The sequence below is a fragment of the Cryptomeria japonica genome, chromosome 5, assembly GCF_030272615.1.
Source record: "Cryptomeria japonica chromosome 5, Sugi_1.0, whole genome shotgun sequence".
In the NCBI taxonomy this organism is placed as follows: domain Eukaryota; kingdom Viridiplantae; phylum Streptophyta; class Pinopsida; order Cupressales; family Cupressaceae; genus Cryptomeria; species Cryptomeria japonica.
In genome coordinates, this window is record NC_081409.1 from 645106540 (window position 1) to 645127741 (window position 21202).

The 21202-nt window shown below is 36.3% G+C and overlaps 2 protein-coding genes across 2 annotated transcripts; both read left to right on the forward strand.

Moving 5' to 3' along the window:
• Positions 1-262: 262 nt before the first annotated feature.
• On the forward strand, positions 263-5123 carry LOC131050345 (disease resistance protein RPV1). The gene is made up of 5 exons (XM_057984507.2): positions 263-1078; positions 1230-2322; positions 2454-2714; positions 2814-4100; positions 4180-5123. Exons 1-5 carry the CDS (start codon positions 279-281, stop codon positions 4843-4845), a joined length of 4107 nt encoding a protein of 1368 aa, XP_057840490.2. The 5' UTR covers positions 263-278; the 3' UTR covers positions 4846-5123.
• Positions 5124-11427: 6304 nt separating this feature from the next.
• LOC131876015 (secreted RxLR effector protein 161-like) lies at positions 11428-12078 on the forward strand. Its single transcript, XM_059220771.1, has one exon. The coding sequence runs from the start codon at positions 11428-11430 to the stop codon at positions 12076-12078; it is 651 nt and encodes a 216-aa protein (XP_059076754.1).
• Positions 12079-21202: the final 9124 nt, after the last annotated feature.

The following is a 21202-nucleotide window of genomic DNA, read 5'->3' on the forward strand; positions in this document are numbered from 1 at the left end:
TGTGAATGCCTATTTTGACCGTTGATTCGATAGAGGTTAGAAGTGCTTTATGAACTCAAATTAAAAGTTATTTTTTAACAATATTATGAGTAATTCGTGTTTATACTCAAATACGGGAACAACTATTCTTCATGTTTTCTGCAGTGTTCAACCTACCATAGTGAGCTCAAGAAAACTCAATACATACCAAACACAGCTGAAAACTGTCTTTTTTTTATAAACTATATATGAATTAGAGAAGTGCTTTCTGAAAAGATGTGATACGATAAGGTGAAATTATGATTTGTTCGATTCTCGACAACATTAATCATTGTGACATTCATGGTGTACACAATTATTGTGACTGTTCAACACCCCAACGAAAGATCATTGTCTCCGTTTGTTCTACGCACATTCGATCACAAAGTGGGTTTCTTATGCTTTTCTTCCACAGAACAAATCCTGCTGACTTCCATCTGTATATAACACCGGCCTCTCCTCGATTCATATCCCCAACACGAGAGCCTGTTTTCTTTGTTTCTTTGTGTTCAGTTAAGTTGGATTCCATGGCTTCTACTTCCACCAGTGATTGTCAGTCAAATGCTTTTGAAGAAATAGTTCCACCTTCTGCATCAACTTCTGCACCATTACAAAAGCTGCCGTGGGATATATTTATTAATCATCGTGGACCAGATGTCAAAAAGACTTTGGCCACAGCTATCTACAACGCCCTCCATGGTATGGGTATTAGGGTTTTTCTTGACTCCGAGGAGCTTTTGTTGGGAGAGTTCTTGCCCGCAGCATTGCAAGAAGCAATGCAGAGTGCTTCCCTTCATATGGCAATATTTTCTCCCGGCTATGCACAATCAGCATGGTGTCTTGCCGAGCTATCCTTTATGCGCAAATCCGGTACACCTATTATTCCTGTTTTCTATCGTGTTCAACCTAATGATCTGCGATGGGTGGAGAAAGGAATGTATAATGATGCCTTTGCTAAGCATCAAGAAAAGGGTAGGTACAGCCCAGAAAAACTCCAGGAGTGGAAGACGGCACTCTCTGATGTCTCATATCGCAAGGGCGAAATCATCAATGACAATGAGTAAACATAATATAATCTCTATTCTGCACATCTTTTATCGTATATTCCGTGCCATGTAATACCCTTTTTTTATCTCTCTCTCTATTTCACTTCGATATAGGCATTATTATTTTCATATAGCTTATACAAACTATGTTTCACGTATATTCAGTGATGAGCAAAGGGTGTTGAAGAATATTGTAAATCATGTTATGCAAAAATTGAAAATAGTACCATTAGACGTGGCAATATATCCTGTGGGTCTTGAAGAAGTTGTAGCAGACTTTGAAATGACTCTCACTGAATCTGTTAAAGCTCATCCTAATGTCCAAGTAGTAGGAATTTGGGGTATGGGTGGATCTGGAAAAACCACTCTTGCAAGAGAATTATATAATCAGAAATGTTCATCTGCATACAAATCTAGTTTTCTTTCTGATATTAGAGATGCTGCAAATAGAAGTGAGCTGCTTAAAAAGCAGATGAAACTCCTTGAAGACCTTGGTTTCGATTTCCAAGGTAAATCATTTGACAGTATAGAACAGGGCAAGATGATTCTTTCCAATTATTTGAGATCTGTTCAAGTACTTATCATTTTAGATGACATTGATCATACGGATCAATTAGAGGCTTTACTGCCTCCAAAGGGTATACTTGGATGGGGGAGTGTAATCATTGTTACAACAAGAGAAAGGGAAATCCTCAAATGTTCAGGGATCTCTTCTATTTATAAAATGAAAACAATGGATCCAGTCCATGCCGAACAACTTTTTTGTTGGCATGCATTCAAACAATCCACTCCACTCATAGGATTTGAGGAACTTGTCGAAAATTTTCTGAGTGTTTGTAATGGATTACCTTTGTCTTTAAAGGTGATTGGAGGCCAGCTTTATGGCTGCTCTAGCAAAGATTTATGGGAAGATCAATTGGAGAAATTCTCTAGAATATTGCCCAATGATATTAAAAATAAGCTGAGAGTGAGCTACAATGCTTTAGATGAAGAAGAAAAACAAATGTTTTTGGATGTAGCTTGTTTCTTCATAGGCAATGACAAGATGACCGCTATTGCAGTCTGGGATGGATCAGGGTGGAATGGTCTTTCTGGTTGGGAGAGACTGATAAATAAGTGTTTAGTTGATTTTGATGACGGCAATGGCATAATAATGCATGACCACCTAAGAGATTTAGGAAGGGAGATTGCAAAAACTGATCCACCCTACCGTCTATGGCTTCCATATCAAATTAAGCGCTTTAAGAAACCAATGGAGGTGCGGTTAATATTTTTTTACTTGGATCTGACAAATCATGACTTGGAAATTTTTATTGTTTCTTTCTTTGTCCATATGTATTTTTATTTCCTTTTAGTTTAAGTTTGATGTTTTTGCTATTCTCTATTCAGATCAGAGGAATTCAATTGAATGTAGCAAGTAACCGCGCTTACAAGTTCCCTGCACGGCGTTATGGGTTAAAAGTTTTTGTGGTAGGAGAAAACTATGGCGAGCATTTGCACATTGTCAAATCATCAATAGAGTTGGCGTGGCTTAGCTGTACTGGAATTGCTCATATAAATCTTCCATCATGGGTACCATTCAATAATTTAAGAGTTTTAGAACTTCATCACTGCAAAAACATAGTAGGGTTGTGGAAGGATGGGCCGGAAGTAAGTATCTTTGCTCTAAGAATCTTTGCAATATTAAATTCTACTTAAATATAATTAGTTTATATCAGTCCCTGTAACTAAATAAAAAATTGACTGCAGGCTCCAGTAGAGTTGAGAGTGTTGATTATTTCTGGTTGCCAAAATTTAGCGAGAATTCCAGATTCCATAGGACATCTCACGAATTTGAAAAGGATATCTCTGTCTGGTTGCCAAAATTTAGCGAGAATTCCAAATTCCATAGGACATCTCAAGAATTTGAAAAGGATATCTCTGTCTGATTGCAACATAGTTGGCCTGCCAAAGCAATTTTGCCATCTTCAATCTCTCGAGCATCTAGAGTTGAAAAGTTGTCAAATGCTATCATCACTTCCTAGCTGTTTCGGCTGTTTGACAAACCTGAGGCATCTAGATTTGAGCTCTTCACAGCAATTGAAAATGTTGCCAGATTCTTTCAAGCAATTGACGCTCCTGCAACATCTAGATTTAGGGTTTTGCGAGATGCTCACCTTGAAGTCAGACATCCTAGAAAACATGACAAAGGTTGAGTATTTGGATCTTTCTTATTCCACAAAATTGGAAGAGTTGCCTCGTCACATCACAAATCAAGCTTCCTTGTGTGAGCTCTATTTAACGGAGACCAGGTTAAGGGCGCTCCCAAGTAACATCGGGCAACTCAGCAAGTTAAGAGTGTTGAAGATATCTTCAGATAGAAGGTGTTTCGGCCAGATGCAATCTTTACCGGAATCTATGGGGAGTCTCAAACTTTTAGAGCAATTGGAATTAGAGAATTTACAAATAGAATCTTTACCTAAATCATTGAAGCAACTGAGTAATCTTCAAACTTTGAAAATAATCAATTGTCCTATCACTGAATTAGATTTTGGGCTGAGGACATTTACTTCATCGTTGTGCCACCTCAAAGAAGTAGAAATAGCTAGAACAAGGGTGTCAAAGATCTCAATTTCTGAAGATTGCTGTCCTTGCCTTACAACTCTCACAATGTGGAATAATGACAATTTGACGGAAGTCGACACCGTACCAGCAACAGTGGAGGCTATAGTGGTGGACACGTGTGACTCGCTGAGGAGCATAAGTGGTATTGGTGGCGCAGCAAATCTTCGAGAGCTGACGATAACTAGCTGTCAAGAGTTGAACAGGCTTCCAAGCTTTGAGAAATTAGCTTCTCTTAAATTCTTTGTAATGTCCGGTGGCAACAAAGTAAAGAAGATACAAGGTTTACAGCACTGCACATCAATGGAGGTATTAAGTTGTATATGTTGGGAGGTCCCTCGTATGGAGAGTTTGGAACACATGCAAAGATTGAGGAGGCTGTCACTGGTAGCAAAGAAGAAATCAGCTATTGACGATTGCATTCAAAAGCTTCAGGTAATAATATTTTGCCAAAAGATAGAATTTTTACTTTTTGTAGTACCATCACTAATGTTTACTTTCCGTTTTTTCGCAGAAATGGCCAGAAGAACTAGTTATTTGTACAATGGCAGTCCCTGGTGCGTGGTCACTTTTAAACTCTACAGCCTTCCGGAATCTATCCGTCCTCCACTCCTTTGCTAACATGGAAATCACCTGCTCGCGTTCCCGCTTTGCAAGAATGCCGCGGAAGCGTTCCTCCAATGCCGATGCCATTATGCTTTGTTTGCTTATAAATTGTCGCTCTCCTCGTATGCCATTGCTTATTTCGGGGCAATCCAATATACTATTTTTAACAGAGGTTGATGAAGGTAAATGGATATGGATAGGTGTCCTCACCCAACATGCTGGATGGTTCATTGCACAGGATTTGTTCATAAGTCAGTTCGGGCCGACAGGATCGAACTTGTATGGCAATGAGATGGAGAAAGGATTCCTTGTGAGGGGCGAAGAAGATAGCGTCATGGAGGCTTTCCATAGCGTACTGGCACTTTTAGGGAAAGTAAATAGTGTCGGGAGGGCCTTTCACAGGTTATTGCAATTCTTCAACAATGAAAATATCGTGGTGGAGCTTTTCCATCGCTTATTCAAACGCTTATTGTCAATTCTAGGCGAGGAAGATCATGTTATGGAAGCATTTTACCTTTTGTTGGCACATAGTAGAAGCTTTCCATCGAGTGCTGGCTCATCTAAACAAAGATGATGTTCGATTTGCGGGGAAAGCAGATGATTTTCACCGCTTAATGGCAGTTATAAGTATAGAAGATATCAGCCGTTTATTGACACTTGACGATGAATTTATGTACCTTTTATTGCTACTTCAGAGAAGTTGATATGTTGCCTTTTCTTCTATATACAACAGAACAATTTGATTCAATGGGTATTGTTATATTGCTAATTTGCCATTTTTGGTAAAGTTTGTTTCCAGGGTTTTCAAACTAAATAGTAATAAATGTTTGAAAAGGATTTTTTTGTTTTTTTTAATAAAGAGCATGTTATTTTAATGGCAAAGTTTTCATAGGTATGTCATTATTATTTAATTTTGTATTTATTAGTATTTGTTTCGCTTCTTTTGGACAAAATGAAAAGGAAATGAAATCCAAAGTGACAGTGGTTAAATAATTACTACTGTGGAGTGTTCTGTTTATTCTATATACTTTCTGGATTCAATCGCTTATAATTGAATTGTATAACATTTTTTATTCATTATCATTGGGATGAAAAGGAGCAGCTTTGATCAAAAACATTGATAATTATACGCAATTGAAACCAACAATAAATGGGATGGTTCTAAAAAATATAATAAATTTAATTGTTTTTTTTAATTTAGAAGAGCTGATAGAAAATAAATAAATAAATATTGAAGAGCTTGTAAAAAATAAAGAAAAAAATATTGATGGTTATTTTTAAACGACTACAAAATCTTACAACATATCCTTCAAATTTCATTCAGTACCCCCAAACTTTGCAAAAAGGAGAGCTTTCAAACAGTAAATGGACATCTTAATGGGTCGAGGAACTTCCTCAATTCTTGTAAAATTTTCACTGCTCTCTATCCCTTCCATGCTTTCTTCATTTACTTTTAACTAATCTGGCCTCCAATAAACCCAGGATCGAACTAGGGTTTTGCTGTACTCACGACGAAAAGCAGAATGGAACAATGAATCCTTCAAGAATTTCTTTTTCTTTTAATTTAGAAAGGTAAGTTGCTCAAACAAGTTTTTCCCGCACCGCATATTTAAATCAAGCTGCTTTGTAGGATCAAAAGGTTAAGGTGGGTTTCGATTTCCAAACATACCAAAATAAACCTATCTTATGTGACAAATTTTTTGTCTAGTAAATTTCCTTATATAATTATTTTGTTTGGTAACTGAATTTTGTTTGGTAGGTGCATTTTCTGAAAGGAAGAGGCAGAGGACGGAATAGAGATAAGAAAAAGATGAGCTCGAAATTGATATAAATTTATATATTTTCAAAACATAGAAAGTTCAGTAACATAAAACAGAGCTGCTGCTATTTCCTCAGAACAGTAAAACAGGGTCCCCTGTATTCGTTGACAGATAAAACAGAAGCTACAGAAACCTTCTTCCAGTTCCTATTCTTCACATAAAGCGCTTTTTCATACAAAGCAAAACTAAATACACTTGGCGTATATTCCCAACAATGTTAGCCCAAAAAATAGAATTGAAATCGATTACGATTAATATCAAAATTTCGCAAAGCATTTGAAAATCCTATGGAGAATACATTTAAAATTTAGTCTTGTATGTACTGAATGGATGAAAAGATGAAGTAGATCGAGTTGGAGAAATAGAGCTTGAAGGGACGTGGCACCGGCGGAGAGAATGAAGGAATACAGAGCATGAATAAATGGGATTATTTCCAACACAATCCGAAAATTGATTTATATTGTTTCCTCAGAATCAGAGAGCAGTGCATGCTGTGTCTCCCAAGCTTATAAGTGTTTTTTAATTACCCAATCTTTTGGAGAACATCAGTTATGAGCATGCTAAAAGTAGAAAGTTGGAATTAAAATAGGAGACGGTGCCTTGTCGACAAAAGGTGGAGTTATGTAGGATAGGAGGGATAGATTTGGAGAGAGTTTTGGTATGGACAGAGACAAAACATATGTAGTATAGTTCCATTCATATGTCATACCTTGTAGGTGTTGGAAGTGGAAACACTCTGAGAGGGGGGGGTGAATCAGAGTGTTACAAATTTTAACAAGAGATACTTTTATGAACTTGACAATTTGATTCACAATATGCACAGATGACTGAGACTTAACACCTTGATGTAATACTTTAATGAAGCATGAAATATACAATAGAACCAACTGAAACACTTGATTCAGACTTTTCAGAAAATAAGAATGATATTGAATCTTTTACACAAACATGAAACATCTAAATGAGTACTTCAAAGATTGCATTACATAAATTCAACAAAACAGAGTATGAAATGAAGAGAGCTAAAGATATGACGTATCAAAGCATAAACCAGTAAAACAAAATGAGACAAGATAATGCACATAACACCATAGTTTTCATGAGTGGAAAACCCTCCTGGGGTAGAAAAACCACTCGGTAAGATCCCTTATATTATTTCAAAGAGCACCAACTCAGTTCACAAGTTTTAGAAACCACAAGGCCTCAAGGAGCACCAACCCCTCTTCTTATCCAATAAACATTTCAACTCGAGCTACAGCCACTGGTGATTTTATGCATGCACTTAAATCTTGCATTCACAAAACCATCAGGGATTGGAGCGAGAATATTTTACCAGTCTGTACAAATGATTCTTTCTAAAAATTTTGCAACAATATTCTTCAAGGATTTGAATCATAATAACATCCTTTTAAATGAATTCAACACTATCAGAGAGAAAAATTCAATCTCTGAACAAAAATAGTTTCAAACATTAAAGCCTCATGTACTCTGCAACAAAAACAGAGTATTGATTTTCAAAACCCTCGACTATCTAAGATCACTGATAGTCTTTTATACACAGCACTTTCTCCTTTTTTTTTCAACACAATCTTTGTGTTTCCCTTTATGCACACTCCTCTCTCTGTTTTTCCTCTTGTAAACTGTTCTGTATAAAACTGTTTTATACCCCAAAAACACAAAACGTTCTTCCAGAATAACCCTCGTATAGGGTTACCAAAATCTTACAGGAATTGCAAACTGAAAAACAAATAACCGTTTTAACTGTGCAATGGAAAGGGAAAAACTGAAGATGCTTGATTTCCCAATCATGAAAAACAAAAATAAAGCATGGACAGATTCCTTATTTTTCATTTTGCATAACTGAAAAACCTGATTCGAAAAAAATATGAATCTTTCAAACATATGATCAAGAATAATACCTGTGAAACGCAACCTTATTGATAACTGAAAACAAACTAACCAGAAAACCATTAAGCTCCCGGTTAAGACCATTTTTGCTTCATTCTTTTTAGCCGAACAAGCTGATTCGAGCTCCTTAGCTACAGCGGCGGCTGCATCTCTCATAGCGTTAGGGTTTGAGACGGACTCCAAACAAGTTCAAAAACAAAATGAAACACAAAACGTCTTCCAAAAACTTTTAACTTGTCGGTCACAAAGAGTATTCTGAGGAATATGCCATTAGTCCGTAGACAGATTAAATCAAAGATGCCATTTAATTAATGCAAAATCAATGTAATTCACTTATCCGTGTCACCAGCATGGCTCGAGAGTAAGATGCTTTAAGCATATAACACGTTAGCAAAAACAATGTGTCCGTGTCACTAGACTGGCCCATGAGAAAGACTTTTTAAATATATAACCACATGCTTATTGAAATATGAAACTTAAACAACACAACTTCCCTTTTTTTTCTTACTTTCTTGTCATCGAGGACAAAAGTATCGAAGAGCAAGAGTAGGTTCTCTTCTTCTTCTGGTTATCATGTTCTTTTAAAAGACTTAATATTTCTATACTAAGCTCAGGTACTGAATTTGTTTGTTCCCAGAGCACCCGATCATTTGGGTTCTGGTTAAGAGAAAATTTGAGAGAAACTAGAACAGAGTCTTGACAAAAATATTCTACAGCATACAAAACAAATTTTCTATTTGACCGATAATAAGCAACACAAATATGGAACTCTTCAGAGTTCTAAAGATCTGTAATTTGTGCTTCAATACAAATAAAGAGTTACATAAACATATATTTATAAGGAAAGTATCTACAGTCGATGAAATAGGCAGTGTTTGAAGCTTGCAATACATTACAAGTAAGCATCTAGAATGTTGGTGACATGGACTCCACTTCAGCAGCATAATCTCCCCTGCTTTTTGTTCTCTAGCAACTACCACAACCCCCACATTTACTGTCATTCTTCTTCTTCCAGCTTCTTCTATTTTCTTCTATTTCTTTTCCGATGTATCTAGACTCATATTGTGTGTTCTGGAAGCTTCTCCCGTAGGTTTGGTGGGAGCTCTGTTTTGCTTAAAAAAATAAAAAATGTACTCTGTTTTAACAAAAAGGGGCATGTATGAAATGAAATCACAGACAGTTCTATAAGAAAACAGGCCATTAATATAAATCTGTCTTTTATTTACAACAATTGTTATTGCAGACTTCTGGCTGATCTATTTCATCATTTTGGGGTTTGTTTGTTTGTTGTGTTGTGTAATCTTTCTTTTCTCGCCCTTCAAACTGGTATCACAGCAGATTTGGTAGAGGTTGCCGTCCAAGCAGATTGTGAAGAAGGCAGTTCACAAAGAGTGTAGAAATTTGAAAGTGCACTGTCCAAACTGTAAATCGTAGTTGAGGATCTGCCAAAGTTGAGAAAGGTTTTGTTTGAGAAGAAATAGAAGAGATCACAGGAATATATTAGTTGTTTTCTGAACGATTGGAGGATACCTATTGTAAGAAATTTACTGATTATTGCTTCATGACATGCTGCCAATGCATAAAGCTGCATATTACTATTTTCTGAGATTGTAGTCAAAGAACCAAAGGTCAGAAAGTTGGTTGTTTGTACTTATTAAAAAAGGAAACAGAGGAGGCAAGTTTTCATTTTGAAAAATCATGGCAACATAAAGTGAAAGTATTTCACAACCACAAATTTCAATGTTTAATGGCAAAAATTATGATTTCTGGAGTATTAAAATGAAAGCCTTATTTTGCTCACAGGGTATTTGGAACTTTGTTGAAAATGGGTTCCCTGAATCAGCAAATCAACAAGCATATCAAGCACTTTCACAAGATTTGCTAGAGGAAAACAAGAAGAAAGATGCAAATGCACTATTTTTCATTCAACAAGCAATGGAGGAATCAATCTTTCTAAAGGTTTTAACTGCCACAAGATCAAAGCAAGCATGGGATAGTTTGCAAACAACATACCAAGGCACAGACAAGGTAATAATGGCAAAACTACAAATACTTAGAAGGGATTTTGAAAATCTACAAATGAAGGACTCGGATTCAATAGACTCATTTTTCACTCATGCAATGTCAATAGTAAATCAGCTAAGGTCCTATGGAGACACTATTGAAGATCAAAAGATTGTAGAGAAAATACTTAGAAGTCTGCCTGCCAAGTTTGATGCAGTTGTAATAGCCATTCAGGAGGCCAAAGATCTTGCTCAACTATTAGTAGATGAATTAATGGGGTCACTATTAGTGCATGAGAAAAGAATAAATCGATCAGGGACATCATCATTGGAAAATGCATTCAAGACTCAACTTTCATTTGGCAAAACAAGAGGGAGATCAAATCACAGCAGAGGTAGAGGACGTTTTTACACCAAGAGGAGGAAGAGACAATACACAATTTGAAAGCAGAAGACCAACATCAAGCTCACATGCTCAATCTACACCCACAAGAGGAAGGGGGAGCAGTCATTCTCATATCCATCAGCAAGGAGAAAGGTATGATAAATCCAACATCCAATGTCATTATTGCAATAAATTTTGGCATTTTGCATTAGAATGTAGAAAAAAATAATATGATATGATCATATGAATAAGCAAAAGGCACATTTTACAAATGAAAACCAGTCAAACACTAGTGAACAAGACACCATATTGATAACATGCAATGTAGCTCAAGAGAGTTCCAAAGAAGTATGGTTCCTAGATAGCGGTTGTAGTAATCACATGAGTTGTAATAAGGAGATGTTTGCAACAATGGATGATTCGATAAAATTAGAAGTAAAATTGGGAAATGATCAACAAGTTTCAGTCATGGGCAAAGGGTCAATTAACCTAAGAACTAAGCAAGGTGAAGAGAAGCATATTTCTGATGTATACTATGTTCCTGGATTGCAACACAACCTCATAAGCATTGGACAATTAGTGCAAAAAGAATATAGAATATACTTTGAAAATGGTGAATCTGTGATTCCAGACAAGAAACCAAACAATAGGTTGATTGCAAAAGCTGAAATGACAAAGAATAGGATGTTTCCATTAAGAATTCAAAGTGAACTATTTGTAGAGCCACAAGGATTGCAAAATGTTGTTAAATTAGCTTTCAAAGCCTCATATAAAAATGAAACTTGGTTATGGCATTTAAGGCTTGGGTATTTAAACTTCAAAGGGTTACAGTTGTTATACAAGAAGAAAATGGTATATGGGCTACCACCAATAGAGCCACTTAAGATCACATGTGAGAGTTGCATATTGGCAAAGCAACATAGAAAACAACTTTCTTGGGGCTCATGAGCTACTTTCTTGGCATGGAGGTAAGTCAAAATGATCAAGGCATTTTCATATGTCAAAGTAAGTATGCTAGTGATTTATTGAAGAGATTTAAGATGACAAATGTGAATCCAGCTCCTACACCAATTGCATTGGGTTTGAAACTTAGTAATGATGATCAAATTTCTAGGGTTGATGCAACTTTATTCAAAAGATTAGTGGGCAACCTCATGTATCTAACTGTCACAAGACCGGATATCATGTATGGGGTTAGTCTTATTTCTAGATTCATGGATAAACCAAAGGAATCACATTGGAAAGATGGAAAAAGAATTTTAAGGTATATAGCTGGAACAAAGAGTTTTGAGATTCTATATACATCTTCAGATGACTACAAACTGATTGGATATACAGATAGTGATTGGGGAGGTAGAATAGATGATAGAAAAAGCACTTCCGGGTATATCTTTCATCTTGGTTTCGGTGCTATCTCTTGGGCATCAAAGAAACAACCAATTGTCACCCTCTCATCAGCTGAAGCAGAATATGTTGCAGCCACATTAGCAGCTTGCCAAGCAGTATGGATGAGGATAGTACTTTCAGATTTGGGGCATCAACAAGAAGAACCTATGAAAATCTATTGTGATAATTCAGCAATTGCTTTATCTAAAAATCATGTCTTTCATAATCGGAGCAAGAATATAGATATACAATATTATTTTATACGAGAATTGGTGAACAATGTTGATATATGTCTCGAGTTTTGAAGGTCCGAAGAACAACTAGTTGATATCTTTACAAAGCCACTTGCAAGGAACATTTTTTAACATCTCCATGAAGGAATTGGAATTATAGATATATATGGCAGTGAAGATTAAGGGGGAGTGTTGGTGGCGTGGACTCCACTTCAGCAGCATAATCTCCCCTGCTTTTTGTTTTCTAGCAACCACCACAACCACCACATTTCCTGTCATTCTTCTTCTTCCCACTTCTTCTATTTTCTTCTATCTTCTTCTCCGATGTATCTAGACTCATATTGTGTGTTCTGGAAGCTTCTCCCGTAGGTTTGGTGGGAGCTCTGTTTTGCTAAAAAAAATTTAAAAATGCATACTCTGTTTTAACACAAAAAAGGGGCATGTATGAAATGAAAGCAAGACAGTTTTGTCAGAAAACAGAGCATTAATATAAATCTGTCTTTTATTTACAACAATTGTTATTGCAGACTTCTGGCTGATCTATTTCATCATTATTGGGTTGGTTTGTTTTTTGTGCTGTATAATCATTCTTTTCTCCCCCTTCATAGAAATATCTGATTTTCTGCAGGTTAAGATAAGATAAGCATAAATTAGATTTTATGCAAGGTCGATCTTCATCTGTCTTCAAGCAGTAGTGGAAAATAAGATTGTCTTCTAGTGACGGTGACTGACTCGGTCTTCAGCAAACAAACATGGGAGAAATTATTGTTTCTTCCATCACTCCCCTTAATTTCGATCCTATATGCTTCATTATACTGTTATATCATACAGACTCCTATATTTTCTTTGTGAATTTCAAATAGTTCATTTGCTAAGGGTTTTGTAAACATGTCTGCAAATTGATATCTTGATCTGCAGAATTCCATATAAATTTCATTACTGTTTAGCAATTTTCAAATGAAGTGAAACCTAATATCAATATGCGTAATTTTCTTATGGAAAACACAGTTCTTTGCTAACTCAATGGCAAATTTATTGTCACAATAAATCTGAGTTGGTTCTTCCTGTTCATATAACAACTCTGTCAAAATTTGTTTGAGAAGTTGCTACTGTCACTGCATCATATTCTACCTCAGCAGATGATAAAGACACAATGGGTTGCTTCTTTGATGTCCATATGGGCTTTTCTTCTCATCAACACTGCTTGCAAAGTCACTATTAGAATATCCAGTAAACTTAAAATCTGAAATTGATGTATACAAAATACCAAAATTTGTTGTTCCAGCAATATATCTTAAGATCATTTTTCCATCTTCCAAGGGGTGCTCATGAAAGACTCCATAAATCTGAAAATTAAACATACAGAAAACATTAAATCAGTCCTTCATGTTGCCAAATACATGAGACTTCCAACCAATCTCTTATACAAAATCAGATCAAATAGTTCATCCCAGATTCTTCTTATTGAGTTTTATACGAGTTGCCATTGGTGTTGCAGCTAGTTTACAGTTTACCATCTTAAGCCTTCTCAAAATATCTAAATTACATACTTAGATTGACAAATAAAAATACCTTCTTTAGATTGAGTAATTTAATACCAAGAAAATATTTCATCAATCTTAAATCAGTCATATCAAACTTAGCTTTCACCAATGCTATTGGGTGTTTAAAAATTTTCCACAGTTTTTATTTCACCAATCATATTATCATTCCTGACACATCAAAGTTTATTATCCTTGGCTGGTTAGTCTGCTGTTTGAATTGCACTAGTGCATGAGTTCGTGTTTTATTGCATCGCAGGCATTGGGGATTTGTGTGGAGGATGGCTTTAGAATCTATCAGCGTTCATACCCGTGTTGAGTAGTGGCCCGTGGGCTTTGTTTTTTCTCAGCAGGTTGACATCTCTCCTTGGTTGATGTGATCATTGATCGACCCTGTGATCTGTGTCGTGGTTTAACTCAGTTATTGACTACTTCTTTTATTCGACTAGCACTTCTCACGGTCGCATGAGTGACCCAGTTTCAGCCCTTGAGGGGCTTGTTATTTGCTCCAAAGTGCCTAAAATAGGCTTTTTAAAAAAAGTGGTGTAACTTTCTCATACGGAAGCGAAATTTAATAAACAAGATATCGACGGAAAGTTGATTCTGTCAACTTTGCCGTGGTGCAGGTATTTATACATTTGATGTTGGGTTTTTTTTTTTTTTGGTTGTTGAAGTGAGATCGTGTTTTGTACTCTCGAGTTCATATTTTTTGGTTCCGAACTCTACTTTTTGCAATTCAAGTTGCATCAAAAAGTATTGAGGAGCACTTAAGTTCTATTAATGCACAATTTGCAGATTTGATTCTAAAATTTCTTAATTTCAATCAATTGTTGATTTGGTACATTTGGATATATTGCTGTAAATTTGCAAACATAGTGTCACTTTCTCTAGCACAAAGGAGTTTGATTGCTTGTATTGTGGGGGGTGATCAGTTGCTCAATTGTACTCTTTCATTATGTCATGGATTTGTCAAAATTTGTACCTCTAACTCCATATAACTATCATGAGTGGAAAAAGAAAATGGAGTTATCGTTGCTAACAAAGAAGTTGCATCGAATCACTTTTGGCAATGATCCAAAACCTACAGATGCTACAAAAAAGAGAAAATTATTTGATCAAAGAGACGAAGCTCTTGACACTCTCATTATGTCTATCTCTCCTGATTTGAGATATCATATTACATCTTTTAAACATCCTAATGAAATTTGGACTATCTTAGAAGGTCTCTCTGGTAAGCTGGATAATATGAGGAAATTCAAGTTGGAGAATGGAAAAATGAGACTAAATCCTAGTGATTTTGACAATATCCAAGAATTCTTCTCTAAGCTCAATTTTCTTAGATTGAAGTTCTTTAATTGTGGGGTGACAAAAGATAATGAACTATTGATTCTCTTTATTCTTTCTAAGCTTGGTTTTGATTATTCAGTTTTTGACACAACCACGGTAGGAGTGTCCTTAAAGAGAACTGTCTAGACCGTGCAACAAGATCAACACAACATAAACAACAACACAGAATAGAGAGAATGTCAGATCGGACCTTGATTATATTATGAATTCAAGTACAACTGGTCGGCAACATCCGGGCTACAAGCAGGTTAACAGGTCTGATTACAGAACATACAATCTAGAACCCAAGAGATGTGCAAAATTCAATCTATATCTATCTGATCATCATCTACTATCTATCCCTACTCATCTAGGATCTAATACATCAATATATAGCATTCAAAATACATCCGGGTCGGCCAAAGAAAGATTATAGGCCCCAAGATGGGAAAGTGGAACGTGCAAATAGGTGGGCCCCAAGCATGAAGAAAATCCTCTAGAAAAGAACTAAAATGATATGTGGACCAAAAGGAAGGTCTGCCAAGCATATGCGAACATCATCTGAAGTGCCAATTGGCTCTGCAAATCAATAAAAAGCTCTGCAAGATACAAAAACACCATCTAGCCGTTAAGGTTCAAATTAGTTCGGAAACTAAGAACTGCAAGACATTTCAAAAGCAAAATTCTACTGGAAAAAGATCCAAACGAGTTGAGATCCAAGATCCAGGTACAAGAACATGTCTACATGCTAAATCCAGCTCCACACTGAAAATGAGCAACTCAGAGGGGTCTGGAGTGAAACACGGAAACTGAATTGAACAAGAAACAAAACATAAAACAAATATTTTTAGTTGATGAAAGTTTGCCAATAAACCAAGGATGCTCCTGCATTAGACATCCGAGGTTGTTTGGAAAGTGATCCCCTCACTTTGATGGGGCTAAAGGAAAACCAAGATGGTCTACCTCAGCCTTAGATATCCAAGAAGAATCTTTGACTGGTCTGTTTTTCCACTTCATAAGATGTTCTTTGTACTATCTGCTTCGCATGCTCTTACCAACTCCACTATCTAAAATCTCCTCAATCTCATCTGGTTGCTTCTTAGGAAACTATCTTTCTAAATCTAGTCCACTTTCATCACTGAATTTTGCCTCATGATACTAATATAGATCTACAATGTTGAATATAGGTGATATACCCAAGGTATCCGGTAACTCAACCTCATATACATTACCTGAATCAAACTTCTTCAAGACCTTACAAGGTCCAAATTTCCCTTTCTCATCTTCAACTTATTGTATGTTCTAATTGGAAATCTTCCCTTTCTAAGATACACCATTACCTCATCCTCAACTTCAAATTTCTCATCTGCCTTCTCCTTATACTTCTCGTTCATATCTTCCAAATGTTGTTTCACCTGATTATGTAATGATTTCATGTGATTTGCAAACATCTTTTCTTCAGCACTTCTTTTATCCTCATCGTTAATGTCTCTCAATTCTAACATACCCTTAGGATTCATTCTGGTAACAATCTCAAATGGTGACTTTCTAGTACTTCGGTTTACTGAATTGTTGTATGCAAATTCTGCTTGTGCAAGAATTAGATCCCAACCTCTGGGTTTATCTCCAAGCAAACATCTCAACAAATTTCCTAAACTCCTATTCACTACCTCTGTCTGTCCATTTGTTTGTGGGTGAAATGTAGAGAAAAACTTCAATTCAGTCTTCATCTTCCTCCAAAGTGTCCTCCAAAAGTAACCGACAAACTTAGTATCCCAATCTGAAACAATACTTCTAGGTAACCCATGCAATCTCACAACTTGAAAAATAGGTTTGCTACAAGCACTGCATCTGTTGTCTTCTTATAGGGTATGAAATGTGTCATCTTTGAGAATCTATCTACTACCACAAATATAGAATCATTCCCTCTTTGTTTCGTAGGCAATCCTAGTATGAAATCCATGCTTATGTCTTCCCAAGGTCTCTTTGGTACTATCAAAGGTTTATACAATCCTATGTTCTAACTTCCACCTTTTGCAACTTGACAAATCCTACAACTCTGAATGAATTTCCTTACATCCTTATTAATCTGGGGGTAAAAGTAATTCTCACTTACCAAAGCCATTGTCTTGTTAATGACAAAATGTCCTGCTAGTCCTCCACCATACTTCTCCTTTATCAAACTGTCTCTCATGGAACTCCAGGGTACACACAACTAATTTCCTCTAAAGAACATCCCAACTTGAATGAAATAATCCAACCATTTTCTCTGGTCCATCACAACAGGCTCTTTATAAGCTTTACAGGGTTCAACAAAATAAGGGTCTTCCTCATACAAGGTCTTCAACTCATCAAATCCCAGTACTTCAATTCTCATTTCGGTCAACAAATTTCTTCTCCTACTCAAGGCATCAACAACTCTATTCGATTTTCCACTCCTATGTTTCAAAATGAAAGCATAACTTTGCATGAACTCAACCTACCTCATGTTCCTATGGTTCAACTTACCTTGACTTTTCAGATATTGCAATGCTTGATGATTTGTATACATCACAAGCTCCTTAGGCAACAAATAAGGTCTCCACTTCTTCAATGCTTGAATTATGGCATAGAACTCCTAATCATACACTGAATATCTTCTCCTTGCATCATTCAACTTTTCACTGAAGTAGGCTACTAGTCTTCCTTCTCAACTTAACACCACTCCAATTGCATTTCAACTTGCATCACAATCTACTTGAAATACTTTGTTGAAATCTGGTAGGGATAACACAGACTGCTCTGTCACTTTCTGCTTCAACAACTCAAAACTTTTGTTCGCTCCAGATATCCATCTAAAATCCTTTCGGTCTCCTCTCATTGTCTTAGTCATAGGGCTATAAACTGAACTAAAATTCCTAATGAACTTCCAGTAGAAGCTAGCCAATCCATGAAATTATCTTACCTCTCCAATGCTTCCCAGTGTAGGCCATTCAACAATCGCTTTTACTTTTTCTGGGTCCATATTCATTCCATCCGTAGATATCACAAATCCCAAATATGCTAGTTCTTCCTTCATGAAGCTACACTTAAGGTTTATCAACAATTTCTCTTCTCTCAACTGCTGCAAAACTTGTCTCAAATGCAACAAATGCTCCTCTTTTGTCTTACTAAAAATCAAAATGTCATCCAAATACACAATCATAAACTTACCCAAGAATCTCTTCAATACCTTGTTCATCAACCTCATGAAATTACTCAGTGCATTAGTCAATCCAAAAGGCATCACCAACCATTCATATAGTCCTTCATTTGTCTTGAATGCAATCTTCCACTTGCCTCTTTCTCTTATCCTTATATGGTGGTATCCTTTCTTCGAATCTATCTTTGGAAAATATCTGGCTCCACTCAAACAATCCATTATGTCATCCATCCTAGGCAAAGCAAACCTGTACTTCACTGTGATCCAGTTTATGGCTCTAGAGTTAGTACACATTCTCCACTCTCCATCTTTCTTAGATGCTAACATAGCAAGGATTGCACAAGGGCTCAATTTTTCCTTGATCAAACCTTTCCTCAACACATCTTGTACTTGTCTATTAAGTTCTTCATTCTTTGTCGGTGTCATCTAGTGTGCAACTTTATTAGGCAATCTAGCTTTGGGGATCAAATCCATATAATGATTAATACTCCTCATAAGTGGCAATCCATTAGGCACATTATCTAAAATTATGTCTCCATATTTTGTCAACAACTTCTTTATCTCCTCCAGTTGTCCCACTTCTAGTTTCAAATCAAACTTCTTAGGGATTAAGGCATAGCACACATTCTCACTCCTCAAACCATCCAGATATTTTCATCCATCAACTAGACAAATTATCAAATTTATACAAATTTCACTCTTAACTATCTCTTCCAAAGGTAACAAGGTTTGTTTCATCCCATTTGTAATAATAGTATATATGTTCTTCCTTCCATCATGAAATTCTTGCCTATCATACTTCCAAGGTCTTCCTAATAGGATATGACATACATCCATACGCATAATATCACACAGAACTTCATCATGGTAGGATCCAATCTTAAATTTTACCAAACATTGTTCACTTACTAGTACCTTATGATCGTCCCGAAACCGTGCTATCTAGCAGGGTTTAGGGTGTTTCATCCTCTGCAGCTTCAATTTGTTTACCAGCTACTCTAAGGCTAGATTATCGGAACTACCACTATCAATTATCACTTTGCAACACTTATCTTCAACCTTACACCTTGTCTGAAAAAATTCTTCCTCTGCAACAGTTCCTAGTCCATTTCATTCTGACATAGGGTTCTCCTTATCATCAAAGCTTCTCAATCTTTAGGTTTATTCATGGATCTAGTAGGTTCTTCTTCAACAAAAATAGTTCTTCCACTATTCTCTGTTTTCCTATTTGAATTACCTTGTTTACATTCAAAAGATTGGTGTCCTTGTTCTCTACACTTAAAACAAGCTCCTCCAAACTTCCTCTTTTCATTCGTCTTATAACCCTCATTCAAGTAGCCACTTTGTCTGCCATTCTAGTAAAAGTTCGTATCATCTTTGCCTTCTTCCTTACCTTCGTTCATCTCTGCAAAAGGTCTTCCACTTTCGGTATATGTTCTACCTCTTTGAAATATTCCTCCTCTTCCTCTCTTTCTCTACTCATGTCTTTTGTTCAACTTTTCCTCAACCTTCAAGGAATATTGGTAAGCCTCCTCCACACTTTGCTACTTGATTAAACTGATCTCCTCCTATATAGACATCTACAATCCATTGATATACCTCGCAATCTGTTCAACCTCATCCTCAACAAGTTTGGATTTTATGTTCAACTTATAGAATTCTTTTGTATATTCCCTCACGCTAGACTCTTTTTTCTTTAGGTTTTGAAACTTCTGAAACAAATTCACTTGATAATCTGCAAGTAAGAACTTCTCTTTCAACTTATTCAACATCCTATCCCAAGATTTAATTTTCTCCTTGCCTCTTCTTTGTCTTTCAGTTTGCAAATTTTCCCACCACAGTGATGCATGTCCTTTTGAACAAATTTTTGCAAGCATAGCTCACCTTTTTATCTTCACTTGTGTTTTCAAAATTGAAATATTTCTCCATCTCTATAATCGAATTGAGTAGTACATCTGAATCTAACTTGCCATCATAGTCCGGTGGGTTAAAATGTGCTTTAGTATTCGCTCTTGTCAAGGATCTTATGAACCTCTCTACATCTGGATTTATCGTTGGTGGATTCACTCCTACTTCACCCTCTCCCACTTATTCTTCATCTTCGCTCACATCCTCAATATGTCGACCTCTTCTCTGGACCATTTCAACAGCTTCCAATCTGGTTGCAATATGTCTCAACATATCCATCACCGCCAGATTTGCATTTCTCTATGGTCCACCTCTAACATTTCCTCTTTGCACCATTTAGACAAGTCCTCTACAATTGCAAGCTAGACTGCAATCCACCACCCTACAACAAGTTTCAATAGGACACAATATTCTCGGACGAAGAATCTTCGCTCTAATACCAACTGACATAGCCACAGCAGGAGGCTCCTCAAAGATAAATGTCCGAACTTTGCAGCAAGATCAACACAACAAAAACAACATCATAGAATAGAGAGAATGCCAGATCAAGCCTTGATTATATTATGAACTCAAGTACAACTAGCCAACAACATTCACGCTACAAATAGGCTAACAAGCTTGATTATAGAACATACAATTTGGAACCCAAGAGATGTGCAAAATTCAATCTATATCTATCTGATCATCATCTACTATCTCTCCCTACTCATCTAGGATCTAATACATCAATATATAGCATTTGGAACACATCCAGGTTATCCAAAGAAAGATTACAAACCCCAAGGCCGGAAAGTGTAATGTGCAAATAGCTCGGCCCCAAGCATGAATAAAATCCTGTGGAAAAGATTTGAAATGAAATGTGAACAAAAAGGAAGGTCGGCCAAGTGTATGGGAACATCATCTGAAGTTTCAATTAGCTCCACAAGATACAAAAACACGATCTAGCCGTTAAGCTTCAAACTGGTCTAAAAACTAAAAACTGTCAAACATTTCAGAAGTGAAATTGTGTTAGAAAAATATCTAAATGAGCTGATATCTAGGATCAAGGTACATGAGCATGTCTACACGCTAAATCCAGCTCCGTACTAAAAATGAGCAACTTGGAGGGGTCCGAAGTGAAACACAGAAACTGAACTGAACAAGAAACAAAATAGAAACAAATATTTTTGGTTGATGCAAGATTGGTAATATACCAAGGATTCTCCTGCATTAGTTTTTGTGTCTATATTCTATGCTACTA

Bases quoted from the DNA above. Each gene is read 5' to 3' on its own strand.
- LOC131050345 (XM_057984507.2), top strand. From the start codon at position 279: ATGATTTGTTCGATTCTCGACAACATTAATCATTGTGACATTCATGGT. The intron at 1,079-1,229 runs GTAAACATAATA...ACGTATATTCAG, and splicing joins GAAATCATCAATGACAATGA to TGATGAGCAAAGGGTGTTGA. The intron at 2,323-2,453 runs GTGCGGTTAATA...TTCTCTATTCAG, and splicing joins GCTTTAAGAAACCAATGGAG to ATCAGAGGAATTCAATTGAA.
- LOC131876015 (XM_059220771.1), top strand. From the start codon at position 11,428: ATGACAAATGTGAATCCAGCTCCTACACCAATTGCATTGGGTTTGAAA.